This window comes from Anser brachyrhynchus (assembly GCF_964034855.1).
Source record: "Anser brachyrhynchus genome assembly, chromosome: 1".
In the NCBI taxonomy this organism is placed as follows: Eukaryota; Metazoa; Chordata; class Aves; order Anseriformes; family Anatidae; genus Anser; species Anser brachyrhynchus.
Genome location: NC_137694.1, coordinates 12,934,534 through 12,958,114, shown reverse-complemented (window position 1 = coordinate 12,958,114; position 23,581 = coordinate 12,934,534). Strand labels below are relative to the sequence as shown.

Genomic DNA, 23,581 nt, shown 5'->3' with positions numbered 1-23,581 from the left:
GGATGCACCCAGAAGTGCTGTGGGAGCTGGCCAGTGTCATTGCAAGGCCATTCTCAACATTCTCAATGACCTTCGAAAGGTCACGGCAGTTGGCAAGGGTTCCCGAGCACTGGGAGAAAGCAAATATCACTGATCTTTTAGAGGGGGTGAGAAGCAGGATCTGGGCAAGTGCAGGCTGGTCAACCTCAGATTGACCCTTGGAAGGATGCTGCTTTGAAATACTAAGGGACAACATAGGTATTGGGAGTAGCTAGCCTTGGTTTATAGAGGGGAAATCATTCCTTATAAATCATGCCTTATCAGCATGATGGCCTTCCTCACGAGGGGAGCGGAGGGGCAGGCGCTGAGCTCTGCTCTCTGGGGACAGCGACAGGACCCGAGGGAACGGCATGGAGCTGGGACAGGGGAGGGTCAGGCTGGGGGTTAGGGAAAGGTTCTGCACCCAGAGGGTGGTCGGGCACTGGGACAGGCTCCCCAGGGCAGTGGGCACAGCACCGAGCCTGACGGAGTTCAAGGAGCATTTGGACAACGCTCTCAGACACATGGTCTGGTTTTTGGGTGGTCCTGTGTGGAGCCAGGAGTTGGACTCGATGATCCTTGGGGCTCCCTTCCAAGTCAGGATATTCTGTGATTCAGTTCTATTCCACAACTAAACGACTGGCTCGGTGGATGAGGGGAGTGCTAGGGGTGGTGTTGATCTTGTCTTCAGACAGGCTTTCCACACAGCACACCTATTTCCATAACTTTCTCAAATTCAAGTTAATGAGGGACAAAGTAGATGGATAGACAATGAAGTGAACTGAGAACTAGCTTAACTGCTGTGCTCAAAGGATCAGCGGCACAGGGTGCAGCAGGAGGGCAGCACTCCAGGTGTTGAAGAGCATTGGCCAAAGGTGTTGACATCTTCATTAATTAATGACGGGACAGAGAACACCCTCAGCAAGTTTGTGGACAACAGAAGCTGGAAGGAGTGGTTGATGCACAAGAGGATTGTGCTGCCAAGGCAGAGGGCCCTTGACAGGCTGGAGAAAATGAGGGCAGCAGAAGTCTCAGGAGGTCAACGAGGGGAAGTTCAGAGTCCTGCAGCTGTGAGGAATAACCCTGTGCTCTGCAGGCTGGAGCCCAACTGGAAAGCAGCCTGACAGGAAAAGAGTTAAGGGTCCTCGTCAGTGCCAAGTTGGCCGTGAGCTGTCAGCGTGCCTTTGACGAAGCAGAGCAACAGCCTCTTGGACAGGGTTGGGAAGAGCACTGCCAGCAGTGATGGAGGCAGTTCTTGCCCTCTGCTGAGCGCACTGGTGAACCACATCTGGGATGTCACGCCCAATTTGGGGCTCGCTGGCTGAAGACATGGCCATACAGGAGCAGGTCTGGTGACATGCAAGGGGGTGGCTGGGAGAACTGGGGTGCAGCCTTGGGAAAGGAAGGCTCAGTTGGGATCACATCAATGAGTATGAGCAACTGACGGAAGGCTGTAAGTTAAGCTGTTTGCAGCAGTGCCCTGTGACGTGACAAGAGGCAACAGACAGAAGCTGAAATAAAAGATTTTCTATTTAAAATAAGAATCAGGACCACCTTTACAGTATGGGCACTTGAACCCTAGAGCAGGCTGCACGGAGCCTGTGCGGTTTCTGACCTTGGAGATGCTCAGAACCTGACTGGACGCAGTCGTGAGCAACCCACTGTGGCTGAGCAGGGGAAGGCAGACTGCACACCCTCCAGATGTCCCTTCTAACCGTGGCTGTCCTGCAGTTCTAAGCAGAGCATTTCTTGGGAAATGTTGCAGCACGCAGTGTGGGCTGTAGCTGGACAGGAAGTGGCCTTGTGGCTCTGCTCCCCGCTGCGTCGTGTGTTCCACGTTCATTAAGCCCTGGAGAAATAATCTATTTCTGCTTCTCGTTCCCAGCTCTGAAACTAAATATGCACATGCATTTTCCAGCTGTCTGGTGAAAACTGAACAATCAAAAACTACTTGAGAGACAGCTGAAGGGTATATCACTGGTACACGTACTGTTAGCTCAGCTGAAGACCAGTGCTCTTACAGCGTGGCTCAGGCAAAGATGAAGTCCCAGGCTTGAGCTCAAATGAAGCTCCAGGACCCTTTGTTAGGGCATGCAACTGAGTGAGACAGTCATTAGGGTCTTTCAGTACGCTTAGGAGATTGACTTTTTTAATATTGCATCAGTGTTTGGAGTTTTTGCTTAGCTCATTGCGTATTTTATTTGTCTTGTGTTACTGTCTTTCTCATTTGACTATACATTCTCACAGCCTTGGCTGTGGGTAGAAATGAAGTAATTAAGGGAAATTTCCGTATCACTAGTATTATTTTTTTCTTATACAGAACTACCAATGAAATAAAAAACTTGCAGTACCTACCTCGAACCAGTGAACCCCGTGAAATGCTATTTGAAGACCGGACGCGAGCCCATGCAGATCACATAGGACAAGGTTTTGAACGCCAGACTACCGCTGCTGTGGGAGTATTGAAGGCTGTGCACTGTGGAGAGTGGTATGTGCTGATTGACTCTCTCAGCTAGGTGTCAGAGAAACATTTACCTGAATTTCTCTTTATTATCAGCAGACAGAGCACTGAATAATCTGATCTAGTGTTAGAGAAATTTAGATAAGACTTAATAGATATTGGATTTTTTTCCCCCTCTATCTATGTGCTTGTCTGCCCTCTGCTAGGTGGGCTACAGCTTTGCTGTGTGGTTGAAACTAGAAAGAAACTCGAAAGATGCCTTGCCGTGACCGTTTAATAGCTGTAACTGAGTTGCTGTAACTAAATTGCCGTTGGATGTAAAAACATTTTACACTTTGTTTTGCTTTAAACAGCACATGTAGATTGACTGGAATTTTTGCATCAGAGGTGTGGACAAAGACCTTTTGGCAATTCTTTGTGTTGTCTGTTGTCTTTGTGAATCTTTATGCTTCTGCTTCAAAGGCATGGCTGTTACAGCCCTGATTTGTATGTGGTAGGTCCCATAAGAAGAATCCTCTCGGAGGCTGTGATATTCCTTGGTGTCTTTCTGAAATTCCCATATGTGACTCAGGAAATGAAACTGTCTCGTTAGAAGTTGTTTACATTTTGGTCAAATAAAAAAACAAAAACTAGTCACGTGGCCTCCCTGGCTCAGAACTGAGTCGTTTTTCAGGAACTTCTGACCTTTATCTGGGAGAATGATGTTAGTTTTGGAGGTTATTTTACATATTTAAACACAAAGAACACCTTTTGCTCCTCTTACCTTCCTGTCTAGAATTTCGAGGACTGAATTCCGTCTGGATGAGATGATGCAAATTTGTGTTACAGTGACTGGGTTCATTGCGATAGGACGTAGAATAATTGCCCCTGGAGAAGAACTGGATTGCTCTGAAGTCTGTGGTCTTATTTTGGGCGCTGAGATCTTGCTGTTTACTTCCTCATCAGGTTGATGATAGCTGGAGCCTTAAACTTCCTGCTTGCTCTGATTGTGAGAAGCTGGAGTGAGTTAAGACTGAGGAGTGGTAGGAGAGCTATAGTTGGGATACCGTGTAAATCGGATGGGGGGAAGGGGGGGAGATGCTCAAAGCTTTATCAACAAAAGTTTAAGAAACTAACTTGAGTGCCCATGGGTGTTAGTAAGAATTCAGCAGTAAATAAATGTCTGTGGGGTCTTCCCATCCTTGCCCTATCCCTCCATAACAAGATTCTCCTCCCCTGGAAACCATCACATGATTACACGTTCATTTATATTCTAAAAATACGTTTCCCTGCCTTTTATGCTTTTCAGATTAAAACCATCATCTTCTCTCATAGGTTGGAACTTGTGGAGAAGAGATTCTCTCCAGCTTCCGTTTAAACTCCAAAAAAATAATTAGAATAAAAATTCACTATAAATTAAAACGTGATCTGAAGATGGCAAAATTATCCAACAAACTTGAAAGTACTTCACTTCGGGGAGGGGAAGTAACAATCAGCATTTCACTTCAGTATAAGGACTAAAAAGGCATCTTTTAATGCAGGAAAAATGTGGAACTGACAAATATATGGGAGGAAAATGCCGAACGCAGCATAAAATGAAAATGATATTTCAAGCTTGATTTGACCTCAGTGATAACTTCTTCCCCTGTCCCTCTATTTGTACAGTTTTGAAAAGGCACTTCCCTGTTCTTTAAGGGAACTAAACAAGGCTTAAGATAGTGAAATACCATTACTTAATATCTGCAATTATTTTAACGTGTTACATCATCTTTACCATAATCCTTAAGCTGTCAGTTATGTACTACAGGAAGCAACATGCATGGAAATCTTAAACTGTTCTTAAAAAATAAATTTTTAATCTATTTGAGTAGTTCGACAGAAGTTAAACCTTAATATATGCTAGGGATGATGCGAGCTCTATGGAAAAAAAAACACGCACATTTTAATAATTAGATACCATATATAAAAATCATGTGTTCTGTGAGGAGAAAATAAATGTCATTGAACTGAGTGATTAGTTCGTATTTAGTTCATGTAAGAGTGAATTGAGCTTGAGAAAAATAGCTTAGTGGTGCTTATAAGGGAATATAGGTGTAGAAAAGTACTTGAAGGCCAGGGAACTGCTTCCCCCAGCTGCTGAATCCTTTGAGAAGTGCTGGCCGTGTTTTTGATGTGAATCGTCGTTCTCATAGGTTACTTTTGCAAATGAGTTTACTCTTGGGGTTTTGTGGTCAGAGGAAACTGAAGAAGAGGAAATATGCCTTGCTTTATGATCTGGGTGCACAGTACTAGTAAGGGCAATACATATGCATAATTTGGGTAGATAGTGCTTGGGCAAAAAGTCTCCATGATAGTTTTTAAGGGATGCTTCTGCAGCTGCAATGGAATACTTCTGTGGACAATTTATGTTGAAGAATTTTATTGCAGTTGTCAGTGTGTCTCATTCCTTTCTGGAAGGAAAAACCCCACAATATATCTTTATCAGCTTTATGAAAAGACTGCTGTGTTGTGAGACAGTTGGTGGACCACAGGGAAGATGCTGATTTTCAGAAAAACAAATTTCATTAGGATTGTGGAATTATGATTACTGCTCGTGGAGTAAGAGAAAGGTGAGGTAATTAAATCTCTGTCCTGCGTGATGTTTTTAAAGGACTGAAGTAGAAAGCTGTGCTGTCCCTTGTGCTCTCGGTGTAACTGTGGAAGTGGTAGCACGGTTGCTCCTTGAGGCCAGGGCAATTTAGATGTTCAACACCAAATGTTTGGGTGAACTGAGCTGGTTAGCATAAAGAGGTAAATGGTGTAATCCAGAAGCTGCAGATGACTAAAAGTAGGATTTATTTAGGTGTGAATATTAGGTAGTATGATGTGTCTTTTCGGGAACACAGGAACAGAATTGTCAAAGGAAAAGCTTTTGGGGATGGAGAACATAACGGCAAACAAAAGCATTAGTACTTGGGAAAAGAAAAAAATTGTTCTTCCAAATATGACAAGCTCTTTACTTGAGAATTTCTAAAATTATTGGATTATGCCTTTTGTTTAATTTACATGATTATAAATTGTAGAAGAGCTCTGGCTCTTACTAGCAGACATTTTAAGGACTCTACTAGTCCTTCAAGTCTGACAAGTGCTCGTGTTGTCATTGTGCTGTTTACTTAGTGGTGTTCTCATGTGTGATACCAGGCATGCTTTAGAACTTAGCAAATGCCGGTCAAGTTTTCAGTTATGGGAACTGAAAGTCCGAGTGATGAGTAGACAGAGCAGCCCTGGGGAGAAGGCCCTGGGGGTGTTGGTTGATGAGAAGCTCAACATGAGCCAGCAATGTGTGCTTGCAGCCCAGAAAGCCAACCGTGTCCTGGGCCGCATCAGCAGAAGCATGGCCAGCAGGGTGAGGGAGGTGATTGTGCCCCTCTGCTCTGCTCTTGTGAGACCCCACCTGGAGCGTGCGTTCAGTTCTGGGGCCTTCTGAGGGCCCCAGAAGAAGGACATGGATGTATTAGAATGAGTCCAGAGAAGGGACACAAGGATGATCAGAGGGCTGGAGCACCTCTCCCATGAAGACAGGCTGAGGGAGTTGGGGTGGTTCAGCCTGGAGAAGAGAAGGCTCCGGGGAGACCTTACAGCGGCCTTCCAGTACCTAAAGGGTCCTACAGGAAAGCTGGGCAGGGACTCTCTCAGGGGGTGTGGTGATAGGACAAGGGGGAATGGCTTTAAACTATAAGAGGAATAGATATCAGAAAAATCCTTCACTCTGAGGGTGGTGAGGCCCTGGCACAGGCTGCCCAGAGAAGCTGTGGATGCCCCATCCCTGGAGGTGTTCAAGGCCAGGCTGGATGGGGCTTTGGGCAACCTGGTCTGGTGGGAGGGGTCCCTGCCCATGGCAGGGGTTGGAACTGGGTGGTCTTTAAGGGTCTCTTAACTGAAACCATTCCATGATTCTGTGAAATTGAGGTGTGCTTTTACAGGGACAGCAAAGGCCACTTAATGTCATTGCTGTTGGTAAAAACTCAACCCCTCTGTCCAGTGCTTCAGCAGGCAGCTTCTGAGCTTGTGTTCCAGACCAGGGAGCTGTTAGTGCTTTTCTTTATGGTCACAGGGACTTGTTTAATGTTGCCAGACCTTACCATGAATATTTCTGATGTAACACTGGAGGTCAGTGATCTCGAGTCTGTTTTGAAAAGTTAGAGCACTAAGTGTAGCAGTTTTGAAGAATGAGGTTAAAGAAAAAAGATTCTTGCCATAAATAGTTCTATCAGTGCCCTAGTAGGGAGTTAAATGGGTTTTTCCTAGGTCACTTTTTTCCTAGGTCACTTTATAGTTTGGATTAAATGTCTTTTTGGACATCTAAACGAATTATTTTGCTATGATTGCGCTTGATTTATATTGTACAAAATATAATCTCCAAGTTGCTGTGCTAAATAACAAATTTCCAATTTTAGAATTAAAAATTTCCTGGCATTCCTTTTGTAAACAGAGGAAACTGCCATGTTTTGTGGCAGGATTTCAGTAGTTAGTAATGCATTAAATTGTACACGTATACAGAGACTGAGAAAAGCAATGTTTAAACAAAAATTGTTGACTTTACTGTAGCCTGTATAATGCACAGAACACTGAGTAAATGATGCAGTGAAAGCTTTGCTTTGGGTTGAAGTCTTTTAGTGTGTGAACGCTCGTTGTATGTATATTAGTGTTGGTTCTTCACTTCATTTTCAACTGATGCTGACTCCAGATGCAGGTACATATTCTTGCCTAATGTAAATCATCTTTTAGAAACATTTACTACAAAAACACAACTGTATATATAACTTCATCGTAAAAAGTAGATTAATGCAGCTAATATTTTGATGTCATTGATGAGAGATGGTTCTTTAAGGTTTGTGCCTTCAATACTTAAAACCTCCTCAGGAGTACTTAGAACAAAATGGAGGGAAACTTTCATCTTTGCAAAATTGAAAGTAAAATATGTGATCTGAAAGTTTTCCCTAACATACTTCCAGTTTTTTTTTTCCCCTGCAAATAGCCTCAAACTGGCTATTTTTTGTTTTGAGGTCAAGACCTGAATTAAACAAACATGTCTCCTCAGTTTAAAAAGCCCCATAAACTGTACATCAGTGCCCGCTTCCTAGTGCATAAATAGCACCGTGCGTGTACAGAAAGTGGTGGTGATCATCGTGCGTTTTAAGACAACTGCTCCGATATCTGTAAAATATTCTGTAATGTATCAAAGGGTTTTGCTTTACCGGGTGAATCCATGCTCGGGGCTGGGCTCAGGGCTTGTCCTGGGTGCCCGTGGGGAGGTAGGAGGGTGCCCGGCTCTCCGGGGGTGGTGTTGCTGGTGGCTGGGTGCACAGCCCCTGCATGTCCTTGCACAGCAGCCACGTAGGTCATGGTGTGCCCGTTGGCCCTGGGGAGGAGAAATGGAGAAAGTCATAACCCGGGCTCTTGGCGGCTGATAAACCGTCCTTACAAAAACACTTGGCTTTTCAGCAAGCACCTATAAACTCCGACACGAGCTTTGTCCCACGTAAATCAAGTCTTATCTGTGGATTTTTAAATGGAAACAAACCAACAAAATAAACCCCCATCCCTCAAACACATGCAAAGCTTCATTTAATGTGTTCCTGTGGAAGAAGGGAGTATGGCCTTTAGATCAGAAGGTGGTAGGGATTGTGGCTGTCTTTGCATTTAGTTAACTGACTGATTCAAGATAATTCCTCTAGAGACATTCTTCTATGAATGGTGTATTTTTCAGGGGGGCGTTGTGGGACAAGAGGTGAATTCCTATCTCAGCTTGAGTACTGTGATGATCGATAGTTTAGATTTTGCTCTTCTCTAGCTGCCTAGTGAACACAAGTACCAGTGTTTTCTATTTTTTAAGGGATGTTGTAGAGGATGCCAGCATTTGCTGCATCATGGCAGGTTAATGTAGAATCAGCATTATCATGTCTGAGACTAAGATACTAAGCGATGTTTGCAGCATTCCGACTAGTAGTGTGGTGTACTTGGAGGTAGCGGATGTGTATACCCCATTGCCGAGTGCTGACAGTAAGTCCAGCATCCCTCAGCAACGAGGCAGACTGAGGTCAGTTAAAAGTATCGAGCTCTGACTGTTCATGGCTTTGTTTATTGCCACTTGTTTAAAAAATGAAAAATAAATATGAAATTGTTGTTAACTTATTTGATCGGTATAACGAGCTTGTGATTGAGAATTAGCTATTTGAGGCAACATTTCTTCTCCAAAGTATATGTTACGGTAAAATTGTGTTTATTTTTAGATCGTTTGCTTTACCCTTGCTACAGGGAATAAAGAAAATCTGCAAGCATGTTAGTTTCAGCCTCTGACTGTGCAATTCTTACTTTTATGTAGGTCTGAGCAGCCTCGTATAACCAAAGATGTAATTTGTTTTCATGCTGAGGACTTCTTAGAGGTAGTTCAGCGAATGCAATTAGACTTGCATGAGCCTCCGCTCTCACAGGTAAGCATGCCGTGAACTGTGAAGTAGGTGTCCTTTGTAAGTTATAAAACAAAGCTTTCATCCTTTTTTCCTTTTTCCTCCAGTGTGTCCAGTGGGTTGATGACGCAAAACTTAATCAGCTGCGAAGGGAAGGCATTCGATATGCCAGAATTCAGTTATTTGACAATGACATTTATTTTATCCCAAGGAATGTTGTGCACCAGTTCAAAACAGTTTCAGCTGTGTGCAGTTTGGCTTGGCACATCCGGCTCAAGCTGTATCATTCGGAGGAAGAACTCTCTCAAAATTCAAGTACTCTTGAAGCAGGGACCTCTGCAGACCCCAAGTCTTCGGTTATCGGACTTCAGACTGACAGCAGAATTTGTATGATAAGCAAAAATACCTCCGAAGACACCAAACTCTCAGATGCTCTGCAGACAAAGTGTCTGCAGCAGGAATTTATGCCGATAAAACATGAACCTGTTGCATCTCACCGAATAAAAGAAGAATCCATGAATGTTGATCTTGCTGAAAAGACAGTGGCGCCTAATGACACCAGGGGCCAGGCTGTGCAGACTGGATTGGATCGGATTGAATTGGCGACGTTTAAGTTTGAAATGGATTCCAAATTTGAGCCTGCCAACAAGGACTTACAAGGCAAGTTATGCCCCGGAAGCCACATACACCCGGATGATACGAGACAACATAGTTCATCATATCCAAAACTGCACGGACAAAGAGAAGATGATTTTTTGTGCTGAATTTGTATATATTGTTTTAAATTCCTTTTTAAATTTAATGATGTAATAATGTAAAGATTCATAAATTCTGTGGGGCGAGTTTGTGACTTGCCTCCGCATCTGTTACAGAAAATAGTTATGTAGCTTTGTAACATTCCTCAGTGCCTGTCCATAACTGTGAAGTATCAAAGCACTTAGGGCCAGATGCACTGTAAACACTGCAGGTTTAACATAAAGAAGTCTTTAAATAATTTTGAGTTGTAGGTTTTAGAGTAGAGCTGACATTTAACATATATATTTTTTGTAAGATGAGCCAGAGTTGTTTTTGACAATTCCGGGCTTTTCCATAGAGCTTATTTATACCAATTTTTTCATTTTAAATGTGTCAGCACTGTAGTGTAAATATCTTTTTTAAAGATCTTTTTAGTGTGATTTATACTGAAATGTGAGCCGCTTAATAAAGGTTCATAATAACAGATTGGTTTTATTTTTGGATCTGCAAAAAATAATTCAGTTAAACTGCCTCTCTAAATGGTTTTGCTTCTACCTGCACTAAAGCATAGGATGCCCTTACCCCGTTGTGGCGTGAGGAGCTGTAGCAGACAGAGGTAGAGTTGAGGCATTGTTTGTAAACCAAGATCAGTCAGGATGCAAAATCAGTCCTCCCTTCACAGGGTTTCTTACAGCTGACTGTTGAAGGCACTCCCCAGGCTACTGTCATCAGATGTTAATGTGGAACAGAGGCAAGTGCTGCCCGCAGCCTTCCCACGTTGGGGAGTACGGTTGGGTACCAGGGGGTTCCAGGAGCGCTGCCAGCAACTGCTGGCATCTCTCTGATGAGCTGGGGCGAGGTGGCAAACTCCTTTTCATGCTTACCTCCTCCCCCTGCACAAGCCATGATTAAGAAAGTTCCATTTCACATTTAAAAAAAAAAAAAAAAAAAAGTCTAGCACTTTCCACCTGCTGGTGAGTTACCTGACTAAATTAGATCAAAGAATGTTTTTAGATGGTTACAACAGCCTCAACTCGAGCGGTGACCTGAAATTCACCGAGGCAAATTTGGATTCGAACTGCTCCGTATGCTGGTAGTGCAAGGCAGTAAGGATACCGGCCAGTGGGTCTGGTAGGAAGATCCCTCGTGAGTCCCAGTTAGGAAGTAAGAGTTGTTTCATCAGGGGAATGATAGCGGTGGCGGAGTTAACTGTTCACCTCTCTCCGCTCCTATGGAACTCCACAGTTCTCCCAGGCCGTATTCTGAGGGAAGAGGATTTCAAGGCTAGCTAGCATCTGATGTGGTAATGGCAAACACTCTGTAATTTAACTTATTTAATTGTGTGTAACATATTATTGTATAGTTCAAACACATCTGAACGATATTTCTTTTTCAGGTAGCTATAAACAGCAGCGAACTGCCCTGCAGCCTGTCCTTCAGCTAAGCATTTAAAACTTAAGAGCATAAGCCTGTTGTTTCTAAAGCCCTCTGCCCCCATTTTGGGGGGATTTTTTTCCCCACACCTTTCTCATGGTTGTACATCCTTACATACTTAATTGACGATATTTGATACAGTTCGTGATCACTCTGGCTTCCATTGTAGCAATAGAACAATGTGATTTTTTTTTTCAGGTGATGTCTAGTTTAACTCCCCAAGGCCCTTTTGTTGCAAATGTTTCTTGCTCATAGGTTGTTAAAATTCAGATTGTTACCTTTGTACTTATGCCTGGCACTAAAATCAGCCATTTAACTGATGTGTGCCCTGTTGTGTTTAAATGGAAGATAGGTCTGTTGAGGAATTATTAATTAAATCAACCTTTGAATTGCTAACCGTTACTCCTACATAGCCATAATTATGTATTAGAGAAGCAATAGAAACACAAATCTCCTGGATGTGGCTAAATCCTACTGCTATTGTCAGTAATGCTGGTTAAGAGGTTACTGCCAGTTTTGCAGCCTCAGGGATCTTGCTTTCCCCTCACTCCGTGAGCAAGCAAAATGGTTCATGTGTGACATGGTAAGTTACTGCTCCAGCTTGTGCGGATCTGAAAAACTAATTGGTTCATGTAAGGGTTTGAGCCTTCCTGATAGAAACGTGGTCTCAGCTCCCACCGCGTTCCCTGCGCTACCTGGGAATTGCCACCATAATCCCCTTGGCTTTGTGAGCACACGTACGCAGTTACGGAGCCTTCCGTTCCCTTTTGTTGTGCCTGCTGGTGAGGGCAGGGAGGAGCTGCAGGCTGTCATTCTCAGCAAGCACGCAGCTTTTGCAATCTGTTAGTAGAAAGCTTCAGCTTTTTGAAAACCGGTCCTGATAGATCCTGATTTTCTTTTTTAAACTTTCTCGTACAAATGAGATTTAAAGGGGGAAAAAGAAGTATGCTGGTGATCCATCTGCTCATTATTCATTCTGGTCAAAGTATTTTTTTGTCAGATTTTAGTAAAATGCATACATCCCACTTGATGGCAGACAGTTTTCTGCATCATAGGTCCTGTCTAGACGGAAGAAATGCCTTTGAAAATGGTTTAGCAAATATGACTTTACACCTAAGGGTAAAACTTAATTTCCATTTGGCAACCTGCTCAGTGGTCTTGGCTGATACGGCCTCGCACTTCTGCCCAGGTATGTCTTGGTTCTGAAAACTTGCTTCAGCTGCCTGCATCTTCAGCCCTTTTTTTTCTTTTTTATCACTTCCAAAATTTTAGGAGAGAAAAGGAGCAGCTCTTACAATTTTTATGCTTTGTTTTTGAGACAAACTAGATCCTGATTTTTAGACACAATTCCTTGTAGATGGGCTATGAATAATTCCGACATTACCAATGGCCGTCAAAGCTTCCTTTGTATTCCAAGCTGCAGATAGTCTGGGCTGACTGGCAATATGAGCATAAACTTCTTGGTTTGCTTTAAAAAAACAACACAGCTTTTTGTCCTCTGCCCGTGGTGTGTTCGTTTTGACGCGGTCCCTCTTTAGGAGGGAGCACCTCTTCGGAGACGTTCAGCTCCCAAGTTGTTCGTTAGTCTGCCAAAAGCCTTTGCTCTCAAGCGCTCCCGTGTGATAACCTCTCTCCCCGCTGCACACAGCTTTATATTCAGACTTCTGCTTCAGCAATAAATCTTTCATGCCTTCTGATGTACTGAAACTAGTCTTTGCTTGTCGCTTTTTTCCCCTCCCTGGATTTCAGCTGTGCATAAATCTTCCCGTTAGCTGGTACTTGGGCTGAAATCTCCAGTGGTTCACTTACCTCTCTCGGCCCTTGTTCTTCTGCAGATTGGAGAAATCTGCCGAAGGCTTCTTGCCTGTGCTGCAGTGGTGTCCCAGCTCATGACACGATGTGCACAACTTGAGAAATGCTTTCCTAGATGCTGGTACCGTACCTGTGGGTAGCAAAGAACTGCATTGTTACTGTCACTACCAATAGCTTTCAAGGTGGTAGCTACTTTATTTTTCTCTTTTAATTACCGGAGCTTTTGCATTTCTCTGGCAACTGACTTCATGTGTTACATACAAGTGTTACTCGGTGTTGTCATCCTCCAGCCCTCCAAATGCCTGCGAATTGACTCTGAAACAGCATTTTCATTACAGGTACTGCTGGCATGCAGATTTTGCCCTTCCTTGTTACTATAGTGAATATTTCAATACATCTTTAATGGAAATATTAATTCTATCTAGTATTAGAAATAAAGTATTATTTCAGAGGGTGATTTAAGTATTCATCTGTGAAAGAGTTTCTTGGTGATAAATAAAATTGATTTTTAAGCAAATACACGTGCACAGTAAATAAGTTGGCGTTGCAAATAATGTAGGAAATGGGGAAAAAAATAGAAGAATGCTGTGGAATGAATCAGCAGAACAGTACAAACTTGGAAAATTGAATGAGTCTTCCAAGAAATATAGGAAAAACATTCTTGTTGAAAAGCGACAATTTTCTAATATCTGCATGTGAATAAGGATGCTGAATTGACTGAAAGATCCATGTTTTCTTTATGCTCATTGGCAAAATAAACTGTTGGGGGGGGGGGGGGGTGTAGATTGCCATCAGACCCTAGCAGGATGAAAGCTGTATGCATTCGGATCAAATGATAAAAGAACTTTGCAGGCTCTCCGGTGTAATTTCATTCATTTTCTTGTGGTCACATCCTTAGAGAACCTCGTCTTTAGGCAAACGAGCGCCTTTTTCCTACCTGTGAATGTGTCCAAGCTGGAAATGGAAAGGATGGATTTTCATTTATCTGTAGTTTGCTGTGAATGGCACTGTTGAAATTGATTGTGAGTCCCTGTTACTTCTTGTTTGTTAAACTAATACTGTTTTAGGTGGACAAAAAGCACTTTAAAAGCTGTGTAATAGGTGATACTGATATTTTGTGCAGATCCCACTGATTTTGGAGCGTACATGAGAAAACTGGGGCAACGTTGACTCACTGATTTCATTTTCCTTAGAAATACAAACAACTGTGTCGTGTGTGCGGCTTCTCGCCCAGAAGCAGTGATTGACTTCACAGTATCTAGGTTGCTGTTCCTATTAGAATCATCAGGGATGTGGACTCTGCAAACCTAGTGTGTTAGTTTCTGGCCACTGTTTTTGCTCTGTAATATGATGCTAATATTTCTCCTGTTTTAGCGCTGTGCTGTGTTGAAGTGCCAGGTAAACATTGGTTGTCTTGTGTTCTGGTCATGCTGATAGATTAGCCTGCTGCTGAGGTCATTAGTCCTAAATAGTCCTTTAATATTTGGTGTACAGTTATGATATTCTGATACAAACATCGATTAAAACAGCAGATTAAACTTCTATTTTTATCAAGTTTTATTTTTCAATAACTATTTTGATATGTTTACTTTTACCGATTAATTTCCAGTCCACCTAAATGAAAATGTGATGTTTAGTAGAGTTTAGACTGGTGTTATAAAGACTGCTTCTTATGGCAGTTTGTGTGAGTCTGGTTGCATTTGGACAAAATGGGGCAGTTAGCTGAGAAAGGGATCCCATAGTAAGTGTCTCGAGAAGAAGAAAACCTTGTGAATTAGACACAGGTGTGGAAAACTAATGCCACAAAGCAACGTTGCTAAAGCTATAGCCTATTTTGACATAGTCACCTTCAGTCAGACGTCAGATAGAAGTTTCCATGTACCAAAGGACTAGAACATTTTGTTTATGATTGTTTCTGGCTCTTACTTTGTCGTTCCACTCTAAATGAAAAGGGTTTTCTTACGTTTGCCATTCGGTTGTGATGTTGGTTTGTTGGGAAGGGCAGACTGAAGGAAACAGCATTACTCAGTGCTGGGTTTTTCTGCCCTTTAGCCAAATTCAGTACAAGGATAATATTTTATATTGATATTGAATAGTATTGTAGTGTCCGTTTGCAGTGGTTCCTTAAATTGCCTTAACCCACCAAGATTGATGTTTTCATCATTGGGTAATAGCCTGGCCCTTTTTAGGTGTAAAGGGCTCGTACATGAGACTGACTTCATCCAAACCTTCAGACAATACAGGTACAATAAAAAGGTACAGACTTGTTTTTTCTAACTTGGTGCAGAAATTGTCTGGTTATTTTGATCTCTACCTTAGTTTAAAACAAAGCAAAAACTGGCTCAGCTTTCCATGTCAATAAATGCAAAGGATGTAGTTCTGAGGATAAAGTTATTTGGGAGGTTTACTACTGAAAAGCAATGTTACTTGTGCTCAAGCCGTAGTGGTGTTAAAATAGATACCACCTAATGTGGTTAGAATCCCGGGTTGGTGGGAGTGTCAAAATCTCACTTTGATAAATCCATCTGTACCCCCGGTTTTTAACCGAAATCTTTACCCCAACTTTTATATCGGGCAAATGTGAAAATTTCCATGAGGTTACTCTACACTTTTGCTTCTGTATTACTCTGCATATTTGTCAGAAATAGTACTGTTCTCATCTCTTAAGTGATTCTGTAACTTAGTCCTGTGCTATCTTATTTTTGAGCATTGTTCATGCCTAGCAGCACACTGAATGCATGTATGCAGATTCTTACAGCATTTTAGTTAGTTCGGGATGTACGTCACACAGCTGTATCTTCCCAGTACGAGAACAGAAGACTTTATACTCCTCTGAGATGGTGACAAGTCGAGAAAAGCAATATAAATAATGGAAAAACTTAGTTTCATGACCTCTTATACATGTGCATCGAGTACTTATTTTCTTGGATCAGACAAAAGTAGATGCTCATCTACAGTGCATGCCAAAGTGTTCAAGCTTGTATGAACGATTTGAATAGAAATAAATGATGTAGATTATGTATCACCATATATATGCCATCTATATATATATTATACAGATAATATATATTTATCATCAGCATACGATAAATATTTTGTTTCATTTCCGAAGAACAAGCTTTTCACTTGTCTTAAAACAAATTGGTAGATGGCAAAGCTCTCTCCTCCACACCCCATGTCAAGTGTGACATGGATAGCTGAGAAAAAAAGTGTTCTCACGTGCACGAGGTCAGCGGGTAGTGACTTCCTCCTGGCGACTGCTTCTGGTAAATCAGTATGAGCCATCTCAGCATCAGCTTTCCCTTTTCCTGACACTATCAAATCTGCTTTTCACACTTTATCAAACCTGCTTTTTTTTTTTGTTTGTTTCATTTAATGATGGGTAGGTGAGTCTGTAAATTTAAGAAAAAGCGTGAGAAGTACTCATTGTGCTTCACAGCTGTGAACAGCGCCTTGGAGAACGTGGTAATTGTGAGTAGCTGTAACTTCTGCAACAGCTTCTGAAAAGGTCACAGCGGACTACAGTGAAGTCTGTCAAATCTTTCTGAGTGGGGTTCTGATATCACAAAAAATGATGAGTGATTGTACAAAGGGGTTTGTACAAAGGTGTCACAGCACCACTTTTACGTCAGGGTTAAAACTGATGGGCCATACCCAATCAAAAGGGGTGTTCCTCTTACCCAAGTATCTCTGTAAGAACTTGGCCAGTTCAGTGCTTCCAAGTGGCTGCATCATAAGAACATCTGATAAATTATTTTGTGTAGGACACCAGAAAGAAACTTGCTTCAGCCTTCAGAATCACAGTAGTTTATTTCAAGGTCTTTAAGTAAAACTTTTTTTCAAAAAAAAAAAACAAAAACCCAAACCCTAAAGTTCCCCCCCACCCCGCCAAAAAAAAAACAACAACAAACATCAAACAAACCAACGCTGAAATTGTTAATCCTTTTCTGTTGAATGAGAGGCAGCAATGATAAGGCACAACTAACAATTTAGAACAACCACGTTCAGTTCTAGTGAACTGGAGCTGCTAAACGTCCAGATAATAGTTGCATCTGTGAAATAGGTGGGCTGTTAAAAGGGGCACAGTTGCTATTTGCTGCTCACCTTGCTGATGTACAGTGAAGTCCTAATGAGGCTAGTTCTTACTCCCCCATCAGCAAAGTTACCACAAGTTGTTAATATGCTCAGTTTGAGTGAGGAAGGCTGCCCTGCTCTTCTGAGCAGCGTGGGTTTTTTTGGCATCACGGCAAGGCTTTTTTTTTTTTTTTTTTGCTTATTCTATGGTATTCCTCAGTTATGGGAAGACAGTGGCTGCTCGGTTTCGTGCTTGGTGCTGTACCATGCCGAATCACCGTAAGCAGGGCCCTTATCATTCCGGCCCCTTCTCCGATGAAGCCTCACTCAGGCCTGAGCCCACCTCACGTTAGCCAAAACGCTTGTTAGGTGTTTGCAGCAGCGCTTCTAAAGCGGTTTGGAGGAGTTAGCCCTGAGGGGAGGGTGTCTTTGCACCCCTTTCACTTCTCCATCATTTGTTCAGGCACCCAGTGAACATTTCACAGCAAGTCCAGCTTGCCAGCCACAGGACGTCCTGTGGAGGAGGGCTGGATTTGGTGTACAGATCGAGGCTAGTCTCTATGCCACACATACAATGTAAGTGTAGCTGTGCGTGTTTATATACGCTCTTCTCTCATTTCCTATAGTTGGCAGGCCCGAGACCTCGGGACCTCGCGCTGGGGGGAATGCCCTTCCTCCTCCCCAGTGCCCCCAGCTGATCCTAAGCCCAGGTGCTGTTTGAAGTTAACACAGATGGCACAGGAAGCCTCTTCTTCAGTGGGCAAGGGCCTAGCCTGGACGCGTAGCAACCGCTGAAGGTTTCTCAGAGCTAAGCAGCGCCCAGATACGCCTCCCACAAAAAGAAACGTTGCTACTAAACGAATGAAAGTGGTGGGTTTTTTTTTCCTCCCCCCTTTGAAGGGAAGAATTCATCATTTCAGCTCCCTGTAAATTGTGAGGCTTGTAAGCTGGGACTGAGCATGCAGATGTGCTTAGCAGAAGTTGCTGTGTTAATTTTATTGTAGGTACTTTGCAACTTTATACAGCTCTTTTAACAGCTAAGGATTAGAAGGAGTTGTGTTTTTGTCATTCCGTGCCTTCCCCGTTAGCGAGGCAGGGCAGACAACCACACTGAAGCAGCCTCGAGTTAGATCCTTTCTAAAAACCATTTGGTACCTGAAGTTCTAAATCAAGACCCATCACCTTAGTCCGGAACAGGCTGTTTCCTTAAAGTCACCTCAGGGGGCTCTGACAGCTGGTTCCTATGTTTTTGTGGCTGGCTGTGTGTGATTGAAGAGTAAGCAAAAAATCCATAGTCGAGGACCTTTCCTTTTTAGAGGACAGCTCCAGCTGAGTGCAGCTAATTAAAATTTTATGAATGAGATGCTTTGATCTAGTCAGTTCCTGTTACCATCGGCAGTTTTTCCCTGGCTCTTTGCATTACACGCAGGAAATGTAAATGAATCCCTATTTTCAGCAAGCGTGTTCATTATGCCCTAGATGTTAGAACTTGACGTTATCCTGGCTCCCAGAAGAGCACTTCCGGCCCCCGAACAGGCTTCTCGTTCCAGCTCTTCCCAAAAATTCCCTTCATTGCATTTGTTACTTGATCAAGTACATTTGCTTCAAAAAGCCAAGGCTTTACCTCCAGGGCTTTAATACCCTACAGCATTAAAAACCGTCTTTCTTGTTAAAGTACCCCTTCCTGCTGGCACAAACATGTTACAGGACCCGCCCAGCAGCTTCAGCCTCTTAGAGAAGTGGTGACATTTTACTTGGAAAGAGAATCATAACCACTGTGGTCCCTTTTTTCTCTGAACATAAACCTGCTGGCATGGTCTAGTACACGTACTGTTTGTCTGTGTACCAGCAGTTAAGAAAACCAAACCTTTTTCCACGCCAGAAGAGGATTTTCACCATCAAAAAGGAAATGCTGTGTCACTTTATTCCTTTTTTGCTCTGGTTGGTGGCTTTCATTTGTTACTGACTCTTAAAGCAAATTACCATATCACAGGAAGTACCCTTACCTGGTTATTTCTTGATGACAGCATAAACAAGAAAACTGAGGGTAATCCTTGTAAGGAAGAACTAGGTGCTGACTGCTCTGGGATGGAACAGCTGTGGCTCCTTTTGAGATCCACCTGCATGTGAAGAGGTTAAGTTTTATTCTGTGTAACAAAACAACCCTATCAGAACACCTAATGTTGAACAAATACTTTTATTTACAAGAGCATGTATGACCATTTTAAAATAAAAAATGGAACAAGTCTACTTTTGGTCTCCAGCCTCGTTTAGATGAAGTCTCCAGAGCGTTTTCTTATGTGGTGTCCTAGAGATCACATTTGTGGCAAAACTAATAATCCAGCAGTTCGGTACCAGTCTCAGACACGAATACCCCCTACAGCTTAGTCTCTTCGTACATAGAAGATATTATATCCAAGTTCAACCATACCCCCGATAAGCAAGGCCCACAAGGGGATAAATACATAGGCTAGTTTCATCGTGGTGAATTGCTGCAGTTTAGCGCAGAGGGCAAGGCAGAAGGCTAACTTGAGCAGCATTGCGATGAGGTACCAGGCTTTTTTCTTGATGTTCTGCGAGCCGTTGCGAGGGTCAAAGCCAGACTTGCACCGTCCAGCCATTTTTACGATTAACATAACGAGGAGAATAGTATCAAATATCCAGACTGGAATGAAAATGAGGAACCAGTTCCACGGAGCCTTCTCATCCAGCTTCAGCACCAGCATGATCAGGAAGAGCAACGTAAAAAGCCATGTCAGTAGTACCCTTTGCGCCAGGGACATTCTCATTTAAACAGCTTTGAGAGGAAGTCTTCCCGTGGTCGGCAACAACCTAAGAACACAAAAAGCAGAGGGGCAGGCATCAAAAGATGTCACGGTATCAACCATGAGGCATAATCTGTGAAGTAGACTAATTTCTTGCCTTCCCACCCCTTCCACATTCGCTACATGCTCTGTGTCCTGGCATTTCTTTTCTAGCTCCCATTCCCAGCCATGCACCCTGTGCTGGTTCCACCCACCATCAACACGGAGCGCCCTCAGGCAGCAGCTGTACAACTCACCTCTCCGCTCTGAACCCAAACTAGCTGTCAAAGTCATTTAGGGATTTTTGTGTTCTGAGAACACGTTCAGATCTATTTTCCTTCAGTACCAAGGTACTCGTAGTTAATCTTTGAAAATAAAGCTAGCACTTTGCTGTCAATAATAAATAACCACACTAAAACACAAGCCAGTTAACAAGGACAAGTAACAAAGTATCTGAAAGATCCTAAAATCTACAGCTGAAGTGACCCCATCTGAAATTGAGCCAGAAAGCTCTGCTAACTACTACTTACTGTTCAACAGCAGCCCTAAAATACTAAAAGTTAAGGATAACATTTGCTTTTTTGGCAAGTATCTAAAGTATGCAGATATTGACTGATTCTGCTTCAGCCAAACCAACTGAGCGGCTTGGTAGCATATTTAAGTTTCAGCGTAGTCATGACAGAAGAAAAACAGACACAAGTATCTCGCTGCCATTACAGTCATAAAAGTTTTTATACGCCTAAATGAAAGACATCGACCATCGTGTCTGCCAGAAGGATTCTGCTGCAAGTCTAAAGTACCAGCTTTAACGCAGCAAGAATTATTATTACCTTAATAATGGACGCTACAAAGATGAGCAATTGCATGGCAGTGACACGGCGCTAAAACAGGGGTCTTAACTATTTTAAACATTTGAGATTTTTTTTTTTGCAAGCTTGACAAAAATTAATTCTAGAACACCACTGCTATAGTTCCACTTGAATAAGAAACTGGACTTCGACTGGTTCCAGAGGACAAAGTATTTAGGCTACTTCAGAAGAGCAGCTCGCCTGCAGCACCCGACCGTCACGGGCTGCCAGAGGGGCCGGACCAGCCCTGCCTCCTGCCTCCTGCACAGGGTTGTCAATGCCTCACGTCACATCACGACGCCTACTCAGCTCTCTGAACATGCAGAAAACTGTTAGCGGCGTTTTCTTTTTAACCGGGTTCAGATTTTTCCCCCCAGATTAGCACACCGAACCGGGCGTGTACTCAAACATCGGAACCAGATGCAGGACGCAGCCACTGCTGGCTCAGCCGGTTTGGAGGTGCCGCTGGGGGATAACAGTTCTGTGCACCTCTAACATCGCCCCGCAACTGCAACCTGCCTCTTGATACACAGTTCAGCAGGCCTACTGTTTTCTTCAGGCTGGGTCTGAAGTTTGAACAGATTAGATTTCGAGCAAACCAGTGGGTTTTCTCCTACTGAACAGATCCAGCCAAGCCTAAACTAAGCAAAGCTGGGGTTGCTGTAAGCGCATCTCCTCCCTCCGGCACCTGGGGGACCCCAACCCAGGCCACTTCCTTGTGCTGAACTAGAAAAAAAAAAGAAGTTTGGTACTTTTGTACTTGACTTTTCAGTGTCTCTGTTCTGCCTGGATTGCCAGAAGGTCTGAAGAAAGGCAGTTACTGGAGAGGTGGAACCGAGACCCCATCCTTACAGGAGGGGTGGAGCTGAGCGGTGACCTCTGCACAGGAGTTAATTGCTATTAAGCTGAGAAATTAGAAGGAAGCTTAGATAGCGTTGCTCTTTTCTTGCTGTAGGAACACACCTAAACCTGCTGCCAGCTGGCAGATAGAGAGGATTACAGAACAATTATTATGACCTGCTTTAAGTATTTCCTGCACTCAGACAACATTTCCAGTATCCTCAAGTACAAGTTCGTGGCTACGGTGAAGACAGTGGTGACCTGAACCTGTTTCAGCAATCCTTTCATCAAAACATTCCAGAAAAACAGTTCTAGAAATACTGCTACAGATAGTACAAGAAGGAGAATCTCTCATTAGCAAACTGGAGAAAGGAGAAACCAAAGAAACAGGCTGGAAACTTGTGCCTGGGAGGAATTCAACACTCTTAGAAGTATCAGGTGATCGACACTCAAAGAAGGGGCTATCAAGTGTCTGGAGAAAACAGAAAGTTACCAATGAGGTATTAGATGCGGCTGCCCAATATGAAGGTTGCTAACTTCATGAGAAGATTTTCAATTTTCTTAATTGTTCAGAACACTTAATAACACAACTTTAAAAAGCACAGACAAAAAACCTCAGCAGGGGACATTGTATTGCCTTTCACTGATCTAATCAGGAGACGTACCTGCGCAATGGGACAGGAACTGCAAGGCTCCATTCAATTTTACATTTTGAGGATGCAAGCTCAAAGAATCCAGGGGTACTTTCGAGATCTTATAGCCCCGTACCCCAAGTACAGGAAGCTAGAAGTCTACAGACCGACAGCTGGGGATGCAGCTGGCGTAGTGATGAAGGTCTGATCGCACAGAGCACTTGACCACGTTTTGTTAGCAAAGCAGGAGGGGATCTGCAGACTCCCAGCTGGAGGCAGCCATCCCAAGAAGACGTTCGGGTTGGAAGAGGGATGCAAATTTGGCACAAGCCTGAACCAGTTCTTCTGCGAAGAAGCAATGTCAAAGGCGGGGTGCAGAACTAAAAAAGCTGTCAGCTCCTTACAGGACTCCTGTAATTAGCAGCAAGTGGAGTTTATCAGTAATGAGAAACACTGCCTAAGCACCGTTACTGACCTTGGTGGGACGCTCTAAATAACCAGAACGTCCCATAAGCTAATTATAGCCCTTTCAGAAGGAAAAAACAAAGCAGAGGAGTTAACCTAACGCTCAGCCCTACAGTAACAACAATTGATCTACGAGCTTAAACGTAAGCCTTGACTGGTGCTTAACTAACTTCAGGAGAGGGAAGCCCAATTAAACAGCACTGTAGGTTAATTCAGGGACACACCGAGCGGTCTGGCGGGGAGAACTGAACCCGGGAACAGCCCCGGGGTCCCTCACAGCCCTTCTGCTGCTCGGCTGGCCCCCATTTTCCCCCTTATTTCCCCATTTACCTCCTTTTTTTCCTCCATATTTTCTCCCATCTCCCCCTTTTCCCCCTACTTTCCCTATTTTCCCCCCTACTTTCCCCTTTTTCCCCTCTATTTTCCCCAATTCCCCTCCTTTTCCCCCCACTTCCCCCCTTTTTCCATGTATTTTCCTCTTTTCCCTCTATTTTCCCTCTATTTTCCCCCCATTTTCCCCTATTTTCCTCATGTTCCCTCTATTTTCCCCCTATTTTCCCCCTTACTTTCCTCTATTTTCCCTCATTTTCCCCCTATTTTCCCCATTCCCCCCTACTTTCCTCCTATTTTCCCCTTTTCCCCTCTATTTTCTCCCATTTCCCCCCTATTTTTCCCATTTTACCCCCATTTCCCCCCCTGTTTTTCCCTATTTCCCCCCATTTCCCGCCCCTGCCCTCAGGCCCCTCACAGGGCTCCAGGAGCCCCCCCCGGGGTCCCCCCGCCACCTACCGCAGGGGCAGGGCCCGTCGCAGCCCGACCCGTCCCGTCCCGGCCGGGCCCCGCAGGCCGCACGCAGCTCCGCGCAGCGTCCCGCCCCGCCATTGGGCAGCGCGGACGCTCATCACGCTGCCCCGCGCTGTCATTGGCCCGCTCAGACGGCGCTCGAGATAAAGCCCGCCTCCCGCCGCTCTGTTTGCAGGCAGGCCCGTCACGGCGGGGCTGCCCCCTCCCGATTGGCTGCGGCTTGCCT

The 23,581-nt window shown here is 43.7% G+C and overlaps 2 protein-coding genes across 5 annotated transcripts in view; one reads left to right on the top strand and one right to left on the bottom strand.

Moving 5' to 3' along the window:
• The window catches only part of RSBN1L (round spermatid basic protein 1 like), a 49,078-nt gene extending 38,955 nt beyond the window's left edge, over window positions 1-10,123 (top strand). For both annotated transcript variants that reach the window (XM_080575323.1, XM_080575322.1), the window contains 3 exons: window positions 2,339-2,506; window positions 8,823-8,931; window positions 9,015-10,123. In XM_080575323.1, coding sequence (XP_080431449.1) covers window positions 2,339-2,506; window positions 8,823-8,931; window positions 9,015-9,671 — 934 coding nt within the window. In that variant the 3' untranslated portion in view covers window positions 9,672-10,123. The remainder of the gene's footprint in view (window positions 1-2,338; window positions 2,507-8,822; window positions 8,932-9,014) is intronic.
• On the bottom strand, window positions 7,845-23,473 carry TMEM60 (transmembrane protein 60). 3 transcript variants are annotated; one of them, XR_013944455.1, is made up of 4 exons: window positions 23,341-23,473; window positions 22,120-22,497; window positions 18,969-19,794; window positions 7,845-7,859 (listed from the first exon to the last, which is right to left on the bottom strand). XR_013944455.1 is itself a non-coding variant. In XM_080575332.1 (3 exons), the coding sequence occupies exon 3, from the start codon at window positions 19,749-19,751 to the stop codon at window positions 19,347-19,349; it is 405 nt and encodes a 134-aa protein (XP_080431458.1). In that variant the 5' UTR covers window positions 19,752-19,794; window positions 22,120-22,497; window positions 23,341-23,473; the 3' UTR covers window positions 19,141-19,346. The 3 variants fall into 3 exon arrangements, 2 of the variants coding, with proteins under 2 accessions (XP_080431458.1, XP_080431459.1); XM_080575332.1 differs by lacking the exon at window positions 7,845-7,859 and having other exon boundaries at window positions 19,141-19,794; XM_080575333.1 differs by lacking the exons at window positions 7,845-7,859; window positions 22,120-22,497 and having other exon boundaries at window positions 19,141-19,794; window positions 23,341-23,463.
• Window positions 23,474-23,581: the final 108 nt, after the last annotated feature.